The sequence below is a fragment of the Canis lupus genome, chromosome 36 (genome assembly GCF_048164855.1).
Source record: "Canis lupus baileyi chromosome 36, mCanLup2.hap1, whole genome shotgun sequence".
In the NCBI taxonomy this organism is placed as follows: domain Eukaryota; kingdom Metazoa; phylum Chordata; class Mammalia; order Carnivora; family Canidae; genus Canis; species Canis lupus.
The window spans coordinates 7,482,410-7,505,454 of NC_132873.1; the positions used below are offsets into that span (position 1 = coordinate 7,482,410).

General features: G+C 44.7%; 1 protein-coding gene across 5 annotated transcripts in view; it reads right to left on the reverse strand.

The window, feature by feature from the left end:
* Nucleotides 1-23,045, reverse strand: part of SMARCAL1 (SNF2 related chromatin remodeling annealing helicase 1) — a 60,456-nt gene that overhangs the window by 3,621 nt on the left and 33,790 nt on the right. For 4 of the 5 annotated variants that reach the window (XM_072812680.1, XM_072812679.1, XM_072812678.1 and 1 more), the window contains 7 exons: nt 21,056-21,274; nt 14,940-15,010; nt 11,561-11,663; nt 7,755-7,937; nt 6,522-6,622; nt 5,472-5,568; nt 1,821-3,023 (listed from right to left, as the gene is read on the reverse strand). In XM_072812680.1, the coding sequence (XP_072668781.1) occupies nt 2,784-3,023; nt 5,472-5,568; nt 6,522-6,622; nt 7,755-7,937; nt 11,561-11,663; nt 14,940-15,010; nt 21,056-21,274 (1,014 nt within the window). In that variant the 3' untranslated portion in view covers nt 1,821-2,783. Of the gene's footprint in view, nt 1-1,820; nt 3,024-5,471; nt 5,569-6,521; nt 6,623-7,754; nt 7,938-11,560; nt 11,664-14,939; nt 15,011-21,055; nt 21,275-23,045 lie in introns of those variants that run through there. The other variant, XR_012024753.1, reaches the window with a different exon arrangement.

Below are 23,045 nucleotides of genomic sequence, written 5' to 3' on the forward strand. Positions count from 1 at the left end.
TGTTCTGAACAGTTAGCTGGGAGCCTGCAGGGAAGCCAGCTCAGGGTGACAGCCAGGGCCGAGCCCCTGAGGAAGGCGGGCACGCAATAAACTGCTCACAGACCCGCCAAAGCACCACGGAGCCTCGTGGTGTAGAAGTGTGTATCTACCCTAGAGTGGGCTCTGGAGCGGTGGCCTGGCTGTATCCTGCAGTAGGTCCACTTCCTAGCTCAGACTCCCTTGGCTCGGGGTCTGCATCTGCATAATGAAAACCTGCCTACCTTCCTCCGAGATGGGGCTCACTGCATCAGTACATGTACAGTGTTTGGCCCGGTGCCTGGCACCTAGTCAACAGTACAAGAGTGAAAACCATCCAAGTCTAACAAACAAATGCACACACAGTCGTGCTGGAACGTAGACATGCTGCACTGCTGCCAGGAAAATTGGGCTACCTCTAAACCTTTGCTTAAACCCGGCCCACGGTCTATTGACAATACCAAGAAAGCAGCACCGCCTTCCTTTTTGAAACACTTTAAAAAAAAAAAAAAATCCCTCTCCTGGACACCTATTTTGGTTTTCTTCCTCTCTTCCTTTGCTGTTTGGTCTCCTTTTTCTCTTCCCAATCCTAAATGGTAGAGTGCTCTGGGGTCAGTTCATTCAGCTTTCTTCCCCACCCCATGCCACCTTACCTGCTCAAGCTCCTCCAGCCCCATGTCTATAAACACCGTTTATAACAGGTGAGGGCAAAATTCGCAGCTCTCGGTGTGACCTTCTCCTGCTGGAGACCCAAATCCTACAGCCTGTGGACTGAGACCAACTGGAAGATGTGGCCAAGTAGAAGCTATTTGCCTCCTAAAGCTGGGCAGGAAGCTTCAGTCCTTGACGGGGGAGCTGGGCGGGTTGCCTCCATCTCTACCCCAATGAGTCCATAACCAAACCCTGGATTTTGGCCTGATGCCCAACCCATCTACCCTTCCCCATCTTTTCATTTTTATTATTATTTTTTTTAATATCTCAGTCAATGGCACTACAACTTTGCTCAGGCCAAATCCTAGGTCTAAGTATTGACTCCTCCGTCCTCTTCTCAAATGCCTCTTGGTCAATCCATCTCAAACTCACTCAGCTCTACAATCATCACGTACCCAATCCAAGCGCTTCTCACCTCCTTCACACTGCTGCTCCACTGGGCCACACCCCAGCATCACCCCATGGTCAGCTGCAATGGCTCACCAGCCTCCTCTCAAACTATTCCCCCGACCACCCCTCCTGATCTATTTTCTACACATGAATGGGAGTGATCTTGGATTTCTAAATTCATTTAAATTTTTTTTTTTTTTTTTTTTTTTTTTTTTAAAGAGAGAGCATGGACGACGGCAGGAGGGGCTAAAGGAGAAGGAGACTCTCAAGCGGACTCCACGCCAGTGTGGGGCCCAATGACAGGCTTGATCTCAGGACCTTGAGGTCACGACCTGAGCCAAAATCGAGAGTCAGACACTTAACCGCCTGAGCCACCCAGGTGCCCCTGGAGGGATCTTTTAAAAATATAATCAGGTTGCCTCATATCCCTGTTCAAAACCAGTCAGCGGCTTCATATTCAAAATTAAATCATTCCTTACATGACCTCGGGGGTCCGCATCATTTGGCCTCTGTCTCTTCAGTGACATCACCTCTAACGATGCCCCTCACCCCTCACCATGCTTTAGACCCGTGCTGCCCAACACAGGAACCACCAGCCACAAGTGCACCCGGAACAAGCACTTGAGGTGTGCTGTCAGCATCAATACACACTGGGTTTTAAAGACTTAGCAGGGAAGGAAAAAAAGGGAGAACATAATAGCAAGTTTCTCAGGAAGTTTTTAATAGTGATTGTATGCTGAACTGAGTATTTTGAAGAAACTGAGTTAAAGAAAATATTACTAATTTCCATCCTTCATTTTTTAACACTCTTTTAGAAAATTAAAATCATGTCCGTGGCTTGTGTCAGATTTCTACTGGGTGGTGCTGCCCTAAACTAGGAGTTAGCCAATCATGCTTCTCAGGCCAAATCCTGCCCACTGCCTGCTTCCGGACGGCCGGTGGACTAAGCAGTTTTTACATGTTTTAGTGACTCAAAATGAATCAAAAGAATAAGGTTTTGTGACACATCAAAATTGTATGAATTTGAATTTCAGTGTCCGTAACAGAGTTTTACGGGAAAAAGAGCCATAATCATTTGTTTCTGGATTACCTACGGTTGTTTCTGCCCTACAGCAACAGAGTCGAGTCATTCCTACACAGACAACCTGGCCCGTAAAGTCAGATACGACTGCCTGCCTATTTACAGAAAAAGCTTGCCCCCTCCCGCTCCAAACCCTTACCTCCGGAACTGCTCTCTTCTTCTTAGGATGTGTAACTATGACTTCTCCTACAGACAGAACTTCTGCAGAGGTACGAGCTTTCTTCTCTCTTTTGTTTGGTGAATGGCTGCCGGCACCTAGAACGCTGCCTGGCACATATCAGGTGCTCTATAAATATTTGTTGAACCAACAAATTTAAAAATCCGGATTTCAGAGGCTGCGTGGGAAGCATCTCGGTACTTAAAGCGCCCCAACTGTCACTACTGCAGCCTGCTGTCTCTAGTCCTCAGCCAGAGAAGCCGAGGATAAGACCCCGCACACCCGCGCAGAAAGGCCAGAGAGGCAACACCGACCCCCAGCCTGGTAACAGACGCCAGCACTGCTGTAACGTCGAGGATGGTGCAAGTAGAAACGAACACCTTATGTTAACAAGTTCCATGATTTTTAAATGCCTTTTTCCTCCCCCTCTTACAGGGGAAAGGTAAAGCTGTCAAAGTTATCAAAAAACTCAAATCTCCTTTTCTTCACGGGGCTGCCGGTCACCATGGTCCCGTCCGGCGTGTCTCCCAGGTCCTGGAAATCATTTCCAGGTGCACCCGAAGCACTTCTGGGGTCAGAGGATTCCGCGGCCTCCAGGAGCTCCAGGTCGCTTCCGTCTTCCTCGAAGGACTGCTGGAAGAGGTCATAGATCTTCTGCTGCTTTGGGTCCTTCATCAGGGAGGGGGAAACAAAAGGTGAAAGTTGGAGCGCAGGCTCCAGCACTGACTCTTGCTCTGCCCGAGGCTGAGGCTGCGGGAGGACACAGACTGCTGCACATTGGTTTGCAATGTGGGGGCTGCACATTGCACATCACTGGGTGCCCACGACCGCGCGTGCAGCCCACGCGGCCTTACCACCTGGCGTCGTTTCTTCTCTGCTGCTCGTGGGGTGAAGGAAAACTTATGTTGGAAATGGCTTCTTCCTTCTAGCTTTCCAAATCGATACTGAACCAGCTCCCAAGCCCCCACTTCCTGCAAAGCCCTTCTGTACTGAGGGCTTAGGTTGCAGTTCAACTGCCAACCCACATGCTCCATCACCGCTTGCACCTAATTTTCGGGGTAGTTAAGAAAACATGCACATACTTGACACACTGAGTAGAGTCCCCTGCCTGTTTCTGGCTACCTGAAATCTGCCAATGATCCAAAGGCCCATGAGCTGCCTCTGTGCTCTAAGGCCACGGTGTACTGTGAAAATCAGGCCCAGCAATTCCAACTACAGCCCGTCATGGGCTCGCTATCACCCCTTAGCTGATCTGTCCCAAATGTGTATTCCCAACCTGACCATCTTTCATTCCTGGTGCGTTTTCAAACATCTCCATGGCCATCTTGGTTCCACTAAACTAAAGCTGTTTAGAAACCCAAACCATCTTTCCTCTCAATCCTACATCCTCAAGCCAGTAACTCTTTTCCAAAAGCCTAGTTTTGATGGTCTACCAAACATTCTTCTTCTCGTCTCCCTGGCTTGCCATCCCCAGGGCGTCCTGACTGCCTATCTCCACACATCAACCTCACAGCAAGTCGGCCTCGCCCGGCTGTTCCCTCCGCAATGTTCCACAGGCACAGTCTTTATTGCCTGGGTCACAGCACCCGGTACCTGCATGGATTTGCAACAGCTCTCCTGTGCTTCCCACTGCGGGCCTCTTTCTGTTTCAGTCCCTGGCAGCTCTCTGCCTTGATGATTTCTGCCCCCTGGCTGTCCTTTAACAGGATTTTCTTGTCACATCTTACAATCCCCCGGTATCTACCTTATCAGAGCTCCTCCCTGGCTTTTCAGCTCCTTCATCATTGGGTCTCAATCCAGCTGGTCTCTATTTCCTCACTGCTCCTAACAGAAGCCTCCGCGCATGACATGAGGTCATTGGTGACATGAGGCCTTTGAAACCTGGCCTGGGGAGCAGTCTTTTGAGAGCTCGATTACCCAATGAACCTGCACCTTATATTCCCTTGCCTTTCAGGATGCCAGCCTTCCTGACAAGGAGTGACTTTAAAGGTCATTAAGGTCAACCTCACATGATCTTCACATCCTCCTCTAGAAATCTCATCAGCCTCTATCTGAACAACTGCAGGGTTAAGGAAATGCCTCCCCACAAGGCAGCCTGTTCCAAGTAAAATAACTGTTAACCTGCATTTGAGTATGGTGGTGGCAATACTGTGCGCTAACTTGGAGCATGCTTGATTAATGGAAGCAAGGTCCAAGATCTGATTAGGATTTCACTTCCCCTCTGGGAAGGCATCCTGTCTTGGCGAGAATAACCTCTTTTGCTTTAATCTCCTGTTAGGAGGCAACATTTTCTTTTTCTAATATTTGATGAAATTTTCAGCCCTATTTTAATAAAAAAAGATACAATTATTAATCAAAATAAATATTGATAAACTGCATTCATATTATCTTGTACTTTAGGCAGAAATTCTTAACTAAGTGTATGTGAAGGTAAAGGCAGTAGGAATAAATGAGTTAGTTCTAAATAGACTCATTGAGTTGAGAAGGTTAAGAATCCCTTAAAATTAAGTCTCCTTCTTTTCAAAGGGCATACAATAACAAAGGCTCTGTGAAAATATTTACCATTCAATTGAATTAGAGTTCTTTAAAAAGCTTAAAAATAAGGTTGTTTCAAGTTAGCTTATTAACTGTTTATGAGGATAATTTATACTCTACATTTAAAAATATGATATTTGTGGTTTCTGGCTGAGCCAGAGGAGCATGCCAACTCTTGATCTGGGGGTCATGAGTTTAAGCCCCATGTTGGGTGTAGAGGTTACTTAAAATATGAATTAAAAAAAATAAAAATATGATCTCTAAGACTTATCTCGATCATTACATTTGAAAGGAAGCATTTAGTTATTACATCAATGTAAATGAAAGATCAAATCCTCAGACTCTCTAGTCTTCCTGTCACTCAAAGATATTGCTGATTTTACTCAGACTCTGATTTTGGGCAGTTCCATGAGAAGGAGAAGACACTTGGTTTTCAGAGGAGCTACCTGAAGGCCACCATTCTGCATGAGGCTGAGTGAAATCCCCAGGAGTGATCCACTTCTCTTTCAGGACCCAAGGGCTGAGGAGACAACTCAATAGCTCCCCCCACCCCAGTGGCAAGGAGCCATTTGCTGGTGTTACCTTGTAGAAGTAATTAGGAGCTTCTGTCATTTCTGAAAAATTGGTCTCAGAAAGTCCGGCTTCACCCAGAACTTTAATCTTCTCTTGAATTAGGGGCCTGTTGGGGAAAAAAGAGCTGCGATGAATACAAACTGCACAGAACCAGTGGGATGAAAAAGAGATCACCCTCCTTGTTTTTATGGGACTGAGGCATGCTGTTTCACTTCTTTGGAACGCTCAAGGTACAAACACCCAACCTAAAATATTTGTCTCTTCTGTAAACCAATTTAGCGTTTGCATCATTAGGTTCAAAATTCTTTCTACTGGAAGATGTGGAGAAAATAGATGTCTCATTACAACAAAATTCTGAACCTGGTGCTGAAAATGGCCCCGTGGTTATGAGCTGCCCAATGATCAAATCAACAAATCCAAAGATGTAGGAGTAGGGACAACCTACACATGTGACAAAGGTAAGATCCCTTAGTCACAAGGCTGGAAACAGAAATGAGTAGTAGAAACTAATGAGGTAATCAAGAAACTTAGTATTAGGAAAGGGGTAAGTATGACTAGGAAGGAGCATTTGGAGACTTTTTGCTTAGGTAACAGACATGAACCCCAGGGTTGAAAAATTTTACCCTAGTTCTAAGGAAGCCCCATGTGGCCCAGGGTGAGCCACTTCCTCCCAGTGGTCAGCTGCAGCACTGTATGATGGCCTTATTTTACCGATACGTGCCATGAAGGAGCAGAGGGCAGTATGACCATGTCTCAGCAGAGTCTTCATAGCTGGGACGGAGTGTCTTACAAGCAAACCTGCACATATACTTCTTCCCCCCTCCCTTGTCTCAGGACACTGGGAAAGGAGCCACATCCCCTTATCCCTCATGCACCCAGCAAGTCATGAGTGAATGCTGTGAAGGAGGCCCGACATGGTCATGGTGGAAGTGGGAGGGCATTACTCCTGGGTCTTCTGCATGGGTCCCTGAAGACATCAGCAAGAGCAGAAGCAGTTAGGGAGCGAAGGAAATACATCACAGGCGTCAACCCTTGCTTAACCCCAGTGGCCAGCCATACCAGAGGTAGTCATCAGCTGTGCCTTTCGCCACGAGGTAGTGGATGCTCACAGAGCTCGACTGTCCGATTCGGTGCACCCGGTCCTCAGCCTGAAGCAGCACCTGTGAGGTACAGGGATCAGGATGTGTGCAGGCCAAGGCCTGAAGGGGCTCAGTCCACCACAGCAGGCAGTCCCCTGCCCCCGAGCCCACCACACCCTTCTTCCGAAAGGACTTCACTCCATGACCCAAGTCAGCAGGCTGAGAACCTCTACCTTCAAGGAAGCTGTCACCTAACATAAGAGAGAATCAAACAAAACTAAAGTTCTGGGGTAATCTAGAATCTATAGCCAGACAGCTTTGGGCAGAGCCCTAGGTGCCACAAGGAACGAACAGCAAGCTCTGACCTGCCAGCAGGCTATGCTGAAGGGCAAATGAAGGAAGCCTGGCACATTTCCATTCTTCTTGCCATGTAAGAAACCATTACCTTGTAAATAAACAAACATATCACAACCAAGGGAGAGGCCCTATATGATTAGGGGTAGTGTGGCTCTTTAATACGGCGGTAAGCCCTACAATAGATAACAAAGCCCAAGAGCATTGTTTCCATCCCATATGCTTTCAGCCTAGAAGTCTACGTGCCCTATGTGTGGCCAGTGACATATATCTGCTATCACAGCTCTCTGCTCATCAGATGAGGCCAGTGGACACAAAGACCACGTTCAGGGAACACCCAGAAAGGTCGCCTGTCATGGCTGCATCGGCTAAGCAGCTTGCAATGATGGCTAATAGATGGCACAGGCTGGAAGCCCAGAGGCCTGGGCTGGGGTTGCTGTAGCCACAGGCTCCCCTTTGGGGACAGCTGTGCATGTGAGCTCTCTGTGCCCCAATTTCCCCTCAGAGGAAGGACTCCTAAGATTCCTTCCAGCCTTCTAAAACTTCAGTATTTCCTTCCATAACATGGAGTCGATACTCCTACTACTTAGGAGACTGCTGTGAAGATCTAATAACTAGCCAACAGATATGCAAGGCTTCACTTCTTTTAAGACTGGTAACTGGGGAAAAAAAAAAAAAAGACTGGTAATTGGGAAGTATAAAACATGTTTCTGAGGCCTAACAGAAACGGATGGAAGAAAACAAAACTGGTGCTAGGGAGAGCACCCAGATACCTACTCTGCCCAGACTGACGCTCTTGCTCCTTCTGCCCCATAGCCACACGCACACCCGGGGGATTCGAGTCCCCTGTGTCCCTTACCCCTGGATTCCAAAAGAGCTCAGCAAACACCACCAGGTCAGCCGAGGTGAAGGTGAGGCCCATGTTGGCAGCGGTGATGGACAGCACGGCCACAGCGTGCTTCTCGAACAGCTGGAACTGCTGGCACAGGTCCTCTCGGTCCGCCGAGGAGGTGGAGCCGTCGATGTGGATGTGTGGCACGTGCTGCAGGGACAAGGACGGGAAGCGAGGTGGGCTGCACCAGTGCCTGGGGCTCGGCAGCCGCGGCTCCGAGGACAGAGCCACGCTGCTGTTCTAACTCAGATCACGGGTCTGTCACTGCTTTCACAGCTTCTTGTCTTTTTGTTTCACATTGAGTTTTGTGTTGATGGGATTGTAGATGCACATTAGTTGAAGCAAAAATACAGAGATTCCTTGAACATCTGGCCCACTTTCTCCCAGTGGTAATATTTTGTTAAACTATAGTAAATCACAACCAGGATGCTGACTTTGATACAATGTACTGATCTCATGCCCATGTCCTCAGTGTTACTTAAACTTGCATGTGTGTGTTCTACACAGTGTTATCACTGTGGGTTTCCACATTATCTCCTTCACAGTCAAGACACGGAACAGAGCTACAGGAGCCTGGCAGGCTTGGTCGGTACAACAAGCGACCTGATCTTGGGGTTGCGAGTTCAAGACCCATGTTTGGCATAGGGCTTACTTAAAAGAAACAGAAAAAAAAGAGATACTGAATAGTTCTAACACCACAAGGATCCTTTTGTGGCCCTTTTATAGCCACACCCACCTCCCTCTGCTTCCTGCCCCACTCCCAGGTCCCTTTCGCTTCAAGAATGTTGTATCAATGGAGTCATAGAGTGGGCGACCTTTTGGGATGGGCTTTTTTCACTCAGCATCATTCCCTGGAGATCTAACCAGGGCACTGCAAGTGGTGGTAGCTCATTCCTTTCTTACTCCTGAGTAGTATTCTGTATGTACCACAGCGTGGCCTTTCACCTCTGGAAGGACACGTGGGTCGGCTCCACTTGGGGCTACAACAAATCAACCTGCCGTGAACATTTGTATACAAGTTTCCACGTAAACACAAGTTTTCATGCCTCTGAGATGAATGCCAAGGAGCTGACTGCTGGGCTACATCTTCCTTACATGTCTGATTGAGTTTTATTTTCTTTTAAGGGGCAATTATCTATTTTTTTCCCCTAATGATAAAGACAAGCATTACAAAGGAAATACAAATATGGGGACTATTACCAATCAATTTTTGCCAGGTGCTCTCTTCTCGATGTGTATAATAATCTTTTATTTATTTATTTTTTGAATTTTTATTTATTTATTTATTTTTTAAAAGATTTTATTTATTTATTCATGAGAGACAGAGAGCAAGGAAGGATCACAATTTTTACAGTTTTTGCACTGGAGCATGGCTTAAGTCTCTCCAGTTCTTCATTGGTTTCTACGCTCTTCTTGGTGATTGTGATCCTTCCCAAATGAATTTGTAGGTTTAGCTCAGTTCAAATAAAACTCCCAATTGGGTATTTTAAGGGAACTTCGTATTATTATGCTACAGGAGTTTCAAAAAATAATCAGGAGAGATATCTAAGGCAACTTGAAAAAAGAACAAAGTTGATATTGTACCTCCAGATATTACAATCTATTATAAAACTCAGCCATGCAGGTCCAAAAACTGGTAGTCAGATGGGTGGAATAGAATGGATAGCTCTCTTTAGTATTAATAACTCTTTTTATATTCTCTTGAATATAGTGACAGCTCTGATTTTTCCTTTTCAATAATTATAGCTTTTAATTCCATTGGCTGGCATCCTGCATGACATCATATACAAAATTCAAACCCAGGCGGATTAATGAACCACCTCTAAAATTTTCAGGACAAAAAATTATAGGAGAAAATCTTTATGACCTTGAAGAGGGACAGATTTCTTAAATCATTCATAAAAATTAAAAACCACATAGGAAAAACTAATAAGCTGGAAATGTGTTTCAGTTGTAACAAGTAAAAATTAAACATTATGTTCACTAAAACTTCAACAAAATGAAAAAAAGTTAGCTAATATCCAGAATTTAAAAAGAGTATTTCCAAAGTGGTAAGAAAAAAACAAACCATGTAACAGAGAAACAGGCAAAACATTTACAGAAGAGAGCCAGAAATCACCCATAAATATATTAAAGGATACAACTGTTAGTGGCAGTCAGGGAAATGCAAATTAAAATAAGAGCAGAGATTTCATTTCACTATATTGGCAAAAGTTTAAAGTCTGATAATACTAAGTGTTAATGAGCATGCAGAAGAGCAGAAATTCCCAAATGCTGCTGGTGGGATTATAAATGTGAACTGCCAGCATGGGGAGAAATATGGCAATACCTAGTAGAGTTGAAGATGGGACTATCCAATGGTTATGCAAGATCATGCCTGGACAGGTCCACACATGCATATGCATATCTGTACTCATATAATAGCAAAACTGTAAATAAAATCCCATATCCATCACCAGGAGAATGGATGTGCCACAGTGACCCAATGAGATACTATTCTGCAGTTATGGTGAATGAGCTAATAGCCGTAATACTACATGGAAAAATCTCAAAAATAACATTGAGCACAAGGTAAATTTCAGGATACTCCCATATGCTGCCATTTCTGTAGGTTAAAATATACATCTAAGAGAAGACCATATATTGAAGTAAAGTTGACAACGTGGAGGGAAGGACTGGGGATAGTGGTTACATCCGGGGAAGAGGACAGAGAATGAATTCAAGGGCTGCTGAGGGGTCTAACTATGGTATTACTTAAAATATACACTTTGAAATAAATACAGCAAAATATTTAATTTATTTTATATAAAAATTAAAATAAGGTGCCTGCTGTATGTTTCTCTGTCCTCATCTCTATGTTTGAAATGTGACAGGGGTGCCTGGGTGGCTCAGTTGGTGGAGTGACCAGTTCTTGATTTTGGCTTGAGCCATGACCTCAGAGTAATGGGATCGAGCCCTGTCTCAGGCTCCGTGCTCAGATTCTATTTCTCTCTCTCCCTCTGCCCCTCCCCCACTGCTCACACGCACTCTCTCTCTCTCTTAAAAAAAAAAAAAGAGAGAATCATTACATAAAATGTAATAAAAGATGAAGAAAGTCAAAAAGCAATTTATGGTCCAACTTTAACCAAAAATGAAAAGGGAGATGAAAATATGTGTTTCACTTTTCTAATTCTACAAGCTAGTGATGATTGGGCAGCATTTCCACGTGACGTGTTACAACTTCACAAGTTTTGTTTCTTATTTGATGTGTTTAGTTTTAATGAACATCCTTGGAAATCTTTCTAGGTATTTTTCTAATAATAATAATAATAATAATAATAATAATAATAGTAATAATGGCCATAAAACTCCGTACTGAAGTCTACACACTGCCAGGTATGATTATTAAAGCCACTTTGACGGTAATAAGGAAAAACAAAGGAAGAGAGGAGATATCCATATAAATACTTGTTTCCACACAAGAGAATTTCTGCTACTTCCTCTCTTGACCATCTTGTAATTATTTACTTAGAGTCAGGAAAGATCCACTGGGAGATGTTGTTAAAGCGAGGCTCCGGGGTTATCTATAGGGACCAGGGAAGAAGTTAAAGGACACTGCTGGGAAGTATTTGGACTCCACTGTGCTTTTAACAAGCAAGACAGCTTCTTCGGAAAGTCTGGAAACATCGTCTCACTTCTTTGGTTCAGATCTGTCCTCAACCTGCTCAGAACAACTCAGCAGCCGCCACACAAACTACAGAAGCATTCTATGTTGAATTTCGAAGGGAGCTTACCTTTTTCTCAAGCTCTCTTGTAACTGCACTCAGGACTACCTTATGGTGAGCGAACACCAGAAACTTCTCTCTTCCACTTTCCAGGAGGTCCAGGATATATTCACTGCATTTGACAACAGCACAATAAATTAAACATCTGCTTATCCAGTTGAAAGGACTTCATTGCATCTTTAGAAGACTCCTTTGAGGCAGCCTCCCCCCCCCAATTTCCCTCCCTTTCTCTGAAAGCTGACCTCTGGCCTACCCCTCAGGCTAGGTCACCTGAATAGAAGGAGCAAAATTAGGGCTGCGGGGAAGCCACCTGGTGCCGCCTCCAAGAAGAGTTCTTCCATTTTTTAAGTCATCTCCCATAAGCAAATAAATCAAAGTATCGTTACGTTTTATGTGTCTCTGATATGTTACTGAGACTTTCTTACTCTCGGGGATCACAGAAGATAATTAACAGTTTTCATTTCTGCTGTAATGCGTTTTCAATACAAACCGAAATGCCGTCTAAGATCTGAAAATGCCTAGGCAGGGGATTAGGAGATTCCTGACAGTAATCAAATTTCTGGAAGTGTATTACTGAAACATTAAGTAATAGTACTGAAGAGACAGTCGGGGAACGCTCCCCAGGTCCCTCACACAGTAGACAGCAAGGACCCACGGTTATGTCAGTAGTAAGGGAATTTTTTTTTCTGAGGCAAGGGAAGATAGAGTGAAGAACCTTATTTGCTTGCTCTTTATTCTCCCCTTGATTTACTTTTCTCCTCCATCACTGTTTTTTCTTGACTTCCCACCCCCACCGTTAGCCGTGGCCCAGAAGGCTGGCAGCTACCCCGGGAGCTGTTGGAGGTAGAGGGTATCACCCAAGCAGCAGCCTCTGTGGCTTCCCGGAGATTTATGCCCTGCAGAGGGTTCACAAGCCCAGGACAGGTCACTGTTCCCACAAGTGCAACGGGAAGGTGAGTCTCCCTAGACACAAACAGTAGGTCCAGGATATATATATATTCACTGCATTTGACAAAAAGGACTTACTCTGCCTGAGGCCACCCTCACCCATGGGGGTGTCTGGGCACCAGAGAGACACTGCCCTCCTTGGAGAAGGACAAATCTCAAAGGTGTCCTGTCAGGCAGGTGGTGACCTGGCCTCTAAGCATCTCAGAATTATTTTCAAGCACCACTATGGCCAACCAGGGAATGGATTTGAGTTCAATTTGTGAATAGCTGGTACTAATAGAATCTACTTTAATTAGTTTGAGAGACATAAAATTTGCCATGATATAAGCAAGAAAGTTTATTGCTACAGCATCAGAAAGTCACGAGGCCATAAAATCAAGTTGGACAGCTCATTAACAACTGTGGGTCCTGGTTTTCCTAATTCCTCTCTTCCCTCTACATCTCAGATGTGTTTTTTTTTATTTCTATCCTTTCCAAGTCCCTACATTACCAGGCTGGAAATAATCTGTCTACCACAATACCACTGGCTTTTATATCAAAAGATGCCCATTAAAATTAAAACAAACAAACAGCAGCAAAAAAGGGAAGAAAAACAATTAGCAGAGGAAATTTGGGTTTCAAGATTTATAATCTAATTTCCACTTACTAGTTGTGTGACTCTGAGACCCAGAGATACACATGAGATTTACCCCATTACTGCATTTTAAAAATGAGGCCAATTTGACTTACTTGACTGATCTTACAAAGAGGCTGTAAGTGTGAAATGAGTTAGCAGATGTCAAAACTGGTTGGAAATTAGAAAGCACTATAAATTTATCACGGAATCTTGAAGAAGTATGCAGGCACCCCTCCCCCGCCAAATATGGTTGAAATAATAACCCCCGAGGTGAGGTTATCATGAGATGAGACTTTGGGAAGTGATAAGGTCACACAGGCAGAGTCCTCATGAACGAAATCAACATCCTTATCAGAGGACCCCCCCACCCCCGATCCCCACAAAGAGCACCCTCGCCCCTTCTGTCACGGGAGGACACGGAGAAGATGGCGTCTGCAAGCCAGGAAGTGGGCCCTCACCAGACGCTACATCTGCTGGTGCCTTGATCTTGGGACTTCTGAGCCTCTAGAAGCGTAAGAAATAAACTTCTGTTGTTCAAGCTCCCCTATCTAAAACGAGGCAGTACCAAAGTCTGTTTATGAGGTGGTGGAATGGCCAGATTTAACATTTCTAAGCAAATGGATGGTTCTGGGCCCAGCACTCCATAGACCCTGAATTTTGTAGGTTATGAGCAGAGAAGAGTGAGGGAAAAGGATCACACCCTTGCCATCTGTTACTCAGCAGCTTGTGAGAAATGGGCTTGTGGGGGCAATTCTGAGGAGTTTCTGAGAGGTAAGTTTCCAGGTTGTAAAACCACATCTGGAGTTCATTAGTCTCCTAACAGTCTCATAAATGAAAAGGGCAGTGCCCCGAGGGTGAGGAGAGCTGGCCAACATTCAGCAGTCTTCCTGGGGTGAGTAGGGGAAATCTTAGATTGGAAGAATGTGGGGAATTCACTCTCTTACCTCATTTCGGGGTACAGAGGGAGAGGCCGGAGAGACTGGGGGGTCTGGAAGCTGAGTGAGAGGGTGGGGTAGGCTGTGTATATCTCAATTTATCCACAGATCTTGGTCCTCACAGCCAAGCTGGCACCGCTCAACCCACGCTAAATTCATTTTCATTGTAATTAAATCACTTGGACCATTATCCTGCCAGAGTCTCACATGAATGTTAAACAATAAAAAATCAGGCAAATGCACGTCATGAGAATTGCCTCAAGTTTCTACCACAGTGAATATTTGAACATGAGTGGGTTTTTCCTTTCTTTAAGAAAGGCAGACAATTTTTCAAGCCACTGAATACATTTAAGAATAGGAATTGACTTCAGCCTTAGTTTATAAGACGGAAGGAAAACTAAGTGTGACAATGGCCACTTGCCCATATCTTTTGAACAAACTTTGACAGTTGCCTTTTTATGTAGGTGAATAATGGCTGAGACTTCACGTCTTTGGAAAATACCAGAGAATCCCCATAGGGCAGCCTTCCTGGTCTTCTGTGAAACCCCGACCTTGTGTCTACAGGCAAGTGACCAAAGGTTTCCTACTAAGGGGAAAAGTACCCTCCTCATAAGTGGCAGCAGTGCCAGCTTACTTGGTTAAGACAGGATCTCTCGAGGACCGCACACTCAGGCTAGCAGAGCTCCAGTGACCGGCCTGCTTATGCCCCATGGGTGATGAGGCTACGCTGCCCTGAACTCTGTACTGAAGGCAGCTGTAATTCTAGTCTCTGATCATTTCTTGAGGAGCACTGAAACTATTCTGGTGGATTAAGGTAATAGGTGCTTCTTTTTAAAGATGAGAGAGAGACAGAGTGGGAGAGAGAAGTCGACACTTGGTGGCCACTTACATGACAGATGGGATTTTAGCTTCAGCTGTTCTGTTGAAGAAGAGAAGGAGAGCTTCTTTCTGCTGCTGTTTCTGTGGAAAGAGAAGTCTGGGGTTTAAAGTCTCCCACTCTGTGAACCCTGGGATAAGCTGACATAATTACCACCGCTCTGAGCTTGACAAATCCTAACACCCGTTTTCAGAGCTGGGAGACCCTGACTCATCCACTCAGTTTGGCCAAGCTGTGGGAACTGTAGGGATTCCATAGTTTGTCATCGGACACGTGGGATGGTAGGTACCCTATCACCTCCCAGGAACTGCTGTGAACAGCCAGTGAGACCAGGAACATGAGAGCCCCCGGGAAACGTGTCAGGCAGGGTTCCCCCATCCACACAGGCTCACATGATCAGCTGAAATGCACCGCCCCCCCTTGGGAAGCTGTGTGAACCACGTCCTACAGTCTGCTCACAAGTTGTTCCTTTTTGCCTTCCCCTTTTCCTCTGCCACATTGTGTCCATACCCAGATGACCAAGCTTACTCTTGTCCAAGACTTACTGAATCAATTCCAACTGACCCCAACTAGTCTATTCTAGTATCATCTCAAAACGGCCATTCACGTGTTTTTTGGCCTCACTCCCACATAAGGTCACCGACCTCCCAGGAGAAGAAACCATGTTTTCTTTATAGTTGGCATCTAAATAAATATTAATCGAGAATTTTAGCACAGGAGAGGCACAATAGAGTTTCATCATATTATGAGATAACATTTACCATCACTCTGGGTCCCGAGAGATGACACTCTTACCATCACTCTAGGGTGGCCCTCTCCTTCCACTGGCCAGAATGGATTACAGATGCTCCTAGATTTTTTGTGCGCAGGCCCCGTGAGGCCAGTGACCGACACAATAGCTTCTTCAGGTAACAAAGAAGTGACCCCACAATAATAACATCCATGGCCCTGACTTGTTAGTAACTCAGGAAAGCGGCCAGACAGGCTGTACCTCAAACAATCGACACCACAGACGGTGGGACAAGCTGCCTGGTCAAAACAGCTTCCTGCCCCTTATCAGTATCTTTCCTCTAGGGCTTGATGAGAAAGAAGGACGATAACCTGGGGATGGGGGGGTTGGGCACTGACAGGGGAGTGGAGCCATGTCACTATTGTGGCAGTGTTGGCCACCGTCCCTTCTGCCTTGTGACACAGGTCCAACTGAACCAACTTCCTGAGAACTCTTGTTGGAGATGCGACTCCAAGATGGTGTGTCTTCAACCTTCTCAGCTATAGACCCAGTGTAGACTCTGATGAAGCTCTGGACACACACCTTTCGCTTCTGGACAAAGAGCTCACAGGCGTCCTGAGGTCCATTCACATCCCCTCAAAGGGTCCCTTGCGGCAGGCCAGGCCCTCTAACATAATGTAGACCCTGGCAGGATACGCCAAAGGGACAGAGCCGGACTTCCAGGCGCTGACCACCTCACCTGCTGTGGGCCTGCCTCAAGCAGACGGCACCCTAGTTGTCCTGGCTTCACGCTGACTCCCGTACCCTTTGGAGACCCCCACTGCTCCTGTCAGGTCCTTCCTTCCATTCCCACTCACTCACTCCACACCTGCTAAGCAGAGAGGGGAGGACAGAACATGGACATGTGGCAGGGAGCACTCTGAGAAACCTTGCCTGTTTGAGACTGGCCACCAGGAGCTGATGAGGTGTGGGGAGCAAACATTTTTATCACACTTGGTTTTGGGGGTTGGTCCACTGGGCACCTGCAGGGATGACCACCCATGCGCCCCAAAGCCTGCCAAGGGCGCCTATCCATCCCCATGTCCCAACGACTCACTCCTTCACATCTACCAAAGCCCTACGTGAACTGCTTTCTCAGTGTCGTTACTTAGAAGACTGAGCTGAAATAACCCAAACCTCCAACTCAAAATGATGCAAAATTGTAATACGGCCTTGGGAAAATAACACATACAGTGCTTTAAAACAACACTTAAGGGATCCCTGGGTGGCGCAGCGGTTTGGCGCCTGCCTTTGGCCCAGGGCGCGATCCTGGAGACCCGGGATCAAATCCCACGTCGGGCTCCCGGTGCATGGAGCCTGCTTCTCCCTCTATGTCTCTGCCTCTCTCTCTCTCTCTGTGTTTGTGTGACTATCATAAATAATAAATAATTTAAAAATAAATAAATAAAACAACAACACTTAAGGGCAGCCCGGGTGGCTCAGCAGTTTAGTGCTGCCTTCGGCCCGGGGTGTGATCCTGGAGGCCTGGGATCGAGTCCCACGTCGGGCTCCCTGCATGGAGCCTGCTTCTTCCTCTGCCTGTGTCTCTGCGTCTTTCTCTCTGTGTATCTCTCATGAATAAATAAATAAAATCTTAAAAAAAAAATAAAACAACACTTAACAGCACAGAAAAATGTTCATGATGTGGTTTTGTAAACTGTTTTCTTCCCTACCTGATAGATGTTTACAGGGTACCCATTCAGCTTTTAAAAATGTTACTTATATATGTAAATTACATATATATATATATATGTATGTATACATAAATATTTTCAAGCAAAATACACGTACATTTTACAGAAAAATGACTCAAATGATATATGCCAAAATTTTATGATATAAAAGATGGGTAGTTCTTCTTTACAGCATAGTAATAAGAAACACTAAATCGATGTTACTTTTAAGAACTTTTCTACAGTATTTTTAATGCAAGAGAGATCAAGAGTTTGATCTTAAGAAAAGCCCAAACCTCTCCAAAACGGAGTAGACACAATACTAGTCCATTAATGATCTTCCTTCTTTTGCCAGTCATGGGCCAGGAAATTTTAAATAACCTGCATTCTTTGTTCCCGGACTTTTACTAAATTAGATCCACTGGGGTTTTGAATTTATTATTTTTTTTAATGTTGGAATTGGAATGTATTGTCAAACGGCAGAAGGGTGAACTGATACTGTCACCAGGAAGTCTGCACGGACTTGTTCCATTTTTCTGCTCCTGGTCTTGCTGATCAAAAAATTACTATAGACAAAAGAGGATTAGAGTCAGCTTTTCTTAGCCTGTGAAGAGATATCTATTATTTCAGCTGAAAATAAGAAAAAGCTTTCCTTGTACATTATATTTTATAAATGGGCTGCTTCGCCTTGGCTTCTGTGATTTAAAGCTTTTTAAAAAATGGCTTCTCCCACAGGGGAAGACGTGAGGGAGCAAAGAATCACTTCTTGACAGGTTGGCAGTGCTTTGCTGGAACCACCATAATGCACAGCATGCAGGGAAACTTCGTGTTACAAGTAACTTAAAAGTGGGAGGGGCGACATTCTTAGACTCACAGGCCATCCTTACTTGCCTAAGACCATAAAACCACAATCCCCCATTTTAACTTTTTCAACTCAGGATTTGGAAGAGATGTCAATGGCCACCTGGTCCCACTCCCGGCTGACACTGGCTCCCCTTCCTGAATTAAGGGAGGGTATTGCCTTGGATCAGATCCACAGTTGCCAGATGTACCACATAAGTGGCTTTGGAGTAAGAAAGCTTCTGGCAGTCTAAAGGGCCAACCTCCTAAGTTCATTTTCTTCTTGAATGTTCCATCATAAAAATGAATTTACGTTAAAGAACAGAAAAGGGAACCAATTTATCAAGGATTTATCTTGTTATGGGAAAGAATCTAGTATCTGGCCTCAGCGTCTTACTGCAGGTCATCTGTACCAACTCAATTTCTCTCTTTTAGGGACAAACTCCTATTTTTCTAAGATGCCAAGGAAACAAAGCAACTCCCAAGCACTGGACCTGAGAAGAGCTCTAGGTTCCTTCTCGGCTGGATTCTTGAATTACACTGCAGCCTAGGTTTTGCATAATCTGCACAACAGTGTTAAGACTCTGGGGTGAAGAAGTAGGGAGACCAATCACCCAACAGGATGGACTCAGAGCAACTGACACAGCCCTTAGGTACATTTCCAGCACCAGGCATATGAGGCAAGTCATGACTCCCCTTTTTAGGTAAGAAGATATCAAAACATCCCAAAGAACTTAAGGGATTTACACAGCTACTGCAAGTTATAAAAATACCCAACATTCCTGATTTCCATAGTTTAGCCTACTAAATTTCACATTATTGCCTGTGAACTCAGAAATCAAAACTCCAAGCTGCATCTGAAATCATCTTTAGAAAGAGCCCCCTAAAGTAAGGCGAGGGACTACATAACCTGGCAAAAAAATTCTCAAATGTTATTAAATCTTGCTGCACTAAGTTAAAAATTCCCATACTTCTTTTTCTCCTTAGCCATATTGCACAATTTACAGTTGCCCCTTGGCCACTCAATGCACTGTCCCTCCTCGATTCAAATGCCCACTGACCACTTTTTCTGTTGTCTACATGGGCTGTTCTCTGTCTGGTTTGGGAGGGGGACCAGATACAGGTGAAGAGGTTCTCCGGGAGAATTCCACAAAATACCGATAGGCTTACTTCCACCACACACACGAGGAACTAAAACGCAGAACATAAACACTCAGATCTTTGCACCTAAAAACATCCTACATCTGAATTTTCCCATTAATATATTTGCCATACTTGTTCATTGGTTTTCTTGATGGCAGAATTCACTCGTGGGCAGCAGTTAGTAAACATTAAAGATTTAAGAGAATTATAAGAAAAAGCTTAAAACTGAGAAAGAGTATTTCCACTCAAGGGTGCCTGGGTGGCTCAGTCTGTTGAGCAGTTGACTCTTGATTTTGGCTCAGGTCTTGTGAGATCAAGCTCCATGATGGGCTCTGCACTCAGTGAGTCTGCTTCCAATTCTCATTCTACTTCTCCCTCTGTGCCTGCCCCCAGCATGCTCTCCTTCTCTAATAAGTAAATAAATAAATAATAAATAAATCTTTAAAAAAAGGGGGGGAGAATTCCCATTCACTGAATTTTTTCTCTAGAAATCGGAAAAAGCCAACTGACAGTGATTTTAGTAACAGAGCATCTGCTTCTGCTCATGTTCTGCTGAAATACAGGTGGAGGACCATTGGTCTGTATGTATATCCACTTCGATGTTAGAGAACTTTGTTGGAAAATCCAGAGCAAAAAGATTATGGCTGCTCATTTCCTCCAGACTACCCAGATTATTACATACATGTACAGCAGAAATTAAATACAGCTCAACAACATACTATACTCTTGTGTCTTAAAAGTTACCCCACTGGTCTTACTCTTAATGTGGTAAAATAACACAAAAAAACTCCATGCATCTGTCTCTTGTCATTCTTATTTATTTTGTGCTCTCCCAGAAGGCTGGGATCTCATCTTGATCTAAGTTTCTTTATGCAGGGTAATAACAAGCCCAGATAATACTTTATGATAATGTCAAAAAATGTCAACGACTGTTATTTTCTTGGCAATGAAAACTGCAGGGTTTTATCCCAAAAGGACAGAAGTGGAGCTGGTGTAAATTATTTTACAGCACTTAGCACAGTGTGACACTAAAGACAGATAGGAAAGTGTTTTTGAAAAGATAAAACCAACACAGTGGAAAAACCTTAAAATATAGGGGTAACAGGCTTGGTTACAGCCTCAGGTCTGCCATGGAGCCGCTGTAAGACTGAGTAAATCACATTCTCTGCGGGCCTTAGTTTCCCTTTCTGTAAAATGGGGATGCCAACTTCTTGCCAACTGTAAGTAACTGTTAATAAGAATTAAGGGTTAAGAGAATTTGAAAACGCTACTTTTGTTGTATGTCAATTTGTTATTTTGACTAAAAGAGGGTTAACATAGGCATCAAATACACCTAGAACTAGCTTCTGTTACTAGACTGTTACTAGACATTCTCAAAATATACTAAATAAATATAAATTCCAACTCTCTTTGAGGGATTCAGAACATACATCACCATTCTGCAGTTGCCATGGGGTTTATTTTTTTACGACCAACTGTCAACAGTGATCTGATCTACATGTGTATAAAACCACAAATTAGTAAGAGATTTTGGAAGCAGACAAGGTAGGCTGAGAAATGGCATGGGCTCAGCATCCTTGCCCAGGAGCGTGGGAAGAGGTCATAGCCCGGCAAGCTCAGAGAACCCTGGGTAACCCCTGCAGGCCCACTCCCGAGAAGGAACAGCTCAAATTCCCAATCCCCATCTCAAGCCCCAGACTCACAGTTTTGTCCATGGTGGTCATTTCCTTGGCCACGGCGTCCAGGGCAGCTCTGGCCCTGGTGCTGATCCGGCCGGGGGCAATGATGACCATCTTGCGCTGCTTGGGTGGGAGCTGAGTGAGGACATCACACTTGAGGCGTCGCAGCATGACCGCTTCCTCCAGCAGGAGCTTCAGCTCGCCCAGGTTGGAGGAGCCCGAATAGTCCCATCCCCAGGGCTGCTGTGGAGAGAGAACCAGGCCACAGTGCCCGTTAGGTTCTCCCAGGGTCACATTAACCAGGGTGGGACCTCAACCTGCTCACAACTTTCTCTTCCCATGGCTTTGCTCAGAGAACTTCAAGTGGCTCTAAAGGATGAATAAAACCTCATAGGATAGAGATGGGAACAAGGAAGGAAAAGAGAAAAAGAAAGTCAGGAATAAAGCAACTAAAAACCACTATCTCGGCATTCTACATGCCAAACTTCCGAGCAGCAAATGCAAGATGCTGAGAGGGCTGGTGTCCATTACATTTAAAAACAAACAAGACACTCAGCTTGTCAGACTATTCCTGTATTCTAAACAATGAAATCACATCTTCCCTGGGGCTTATCCTAGAGTCCACTGCACATTGTAACAAGTCCCGTGTTCAGTAATATCTCTGCTTGAGGAGATGCATTGAGATTTAAGAGGCTGCTGTTCATTTAAAACAGGCTATCCCGGCACAGCCGAGAGCAGTGAGATGAACACAGCATTGCTGCAGTTGGTGGAACTAAAGGGAGGAACCCAAAGCACAAGCTTTTGCCAGCCTGGCTGAGACCAGAGGCAGGTTTTACGGTACCCAGGCGGTCCTTCATAAAAATGGTTTCTTCACTTTGTAGTTCATGGGAGGCAATGAGCAAGAATATCTATTCCCGGTCCCACAACTAGAGAAGATGTCAAAATGAAAACTGTACCCTTCACTAACACTTACTCGAAATAGAACTGACATCTACAGTCCCGCAGAAAATGCAGGAACCAGGGTGTCTGCTGCCTTATGTTTCCTAGCTGCTTGTCTCCCTTCCTGCCTCAACCTCCCCTGGATCATGAGCCACCTTAGGTAGAAGGTAGGCTTGTTCATTTTCAAGGGCCAGTGGACCTAGTCTCTAATTGTAAAGACATGGCGGGTGTCCTATAAACCTCTGCTAAATACAGAAATAGGAAGAGATGGTCAAAGGCAGAGAAGTAAAATGATCAAAAACGGCTTCTTCTTTAAAAAAATACTCTGAAATCAACTGGCAGTTCTCGGCAAATGCCTTCATGCAATGGGGTTGAAAATGAACTCAGCAAGGGGCATTTTCTTCAGTGGCTTCTCTCAATGCAAGAAGCTGGTCAGTTTTAAAAAAAAAAAAGAAAGAAAGAAAGAAAAGAAAAGCAGCCCCTACCCTATGGGCTGCATTAAATGAAAATCATGCTGGGAACAAGCAGATACCATAATTAATTTGGATATCATGCTCCTGTGCCAGCTTTTAAGCTTGTAGGTTAAAATCTGTGATACCAAAGATTTAAAATGTGGAAAATTAACAATCCAACAAACTTATATTGAAAATTAAAAAAAAAAAAAAAAAAAATTTACCGAGGAGCAGGCCCTGGACGAGGTGAAAGGATAGGAAGGCATGGTCTACGTTTGTCTTCCCGGGTGTTAGTGGGTGGGGGGCACACTGAGAAGGAGAGAAAGGACGAATCTAATAAGGATGGCATGAGGACTGGGGAGATGGTGGATGAGACTGGGGGCACAAGAAGGGGCAGCCTGGGGGTAAAGCTGACGAATTCTGTCTTCAGCCCCTACCATCACTGGCTAAACATTACACCATGAGCCCAGATAGTCCAAGAAGAGAAGATCCTTCTCAGAAAGTAGGTCATTTGCAAATAGGACAGAGGCACAAATCACTCATGAAGAGTTTTGAGGGATCATGACAACCATGCAGATTCTAATCTGGATTGGTCCATGGGGAAAGTGCACTGCAGATTTTGT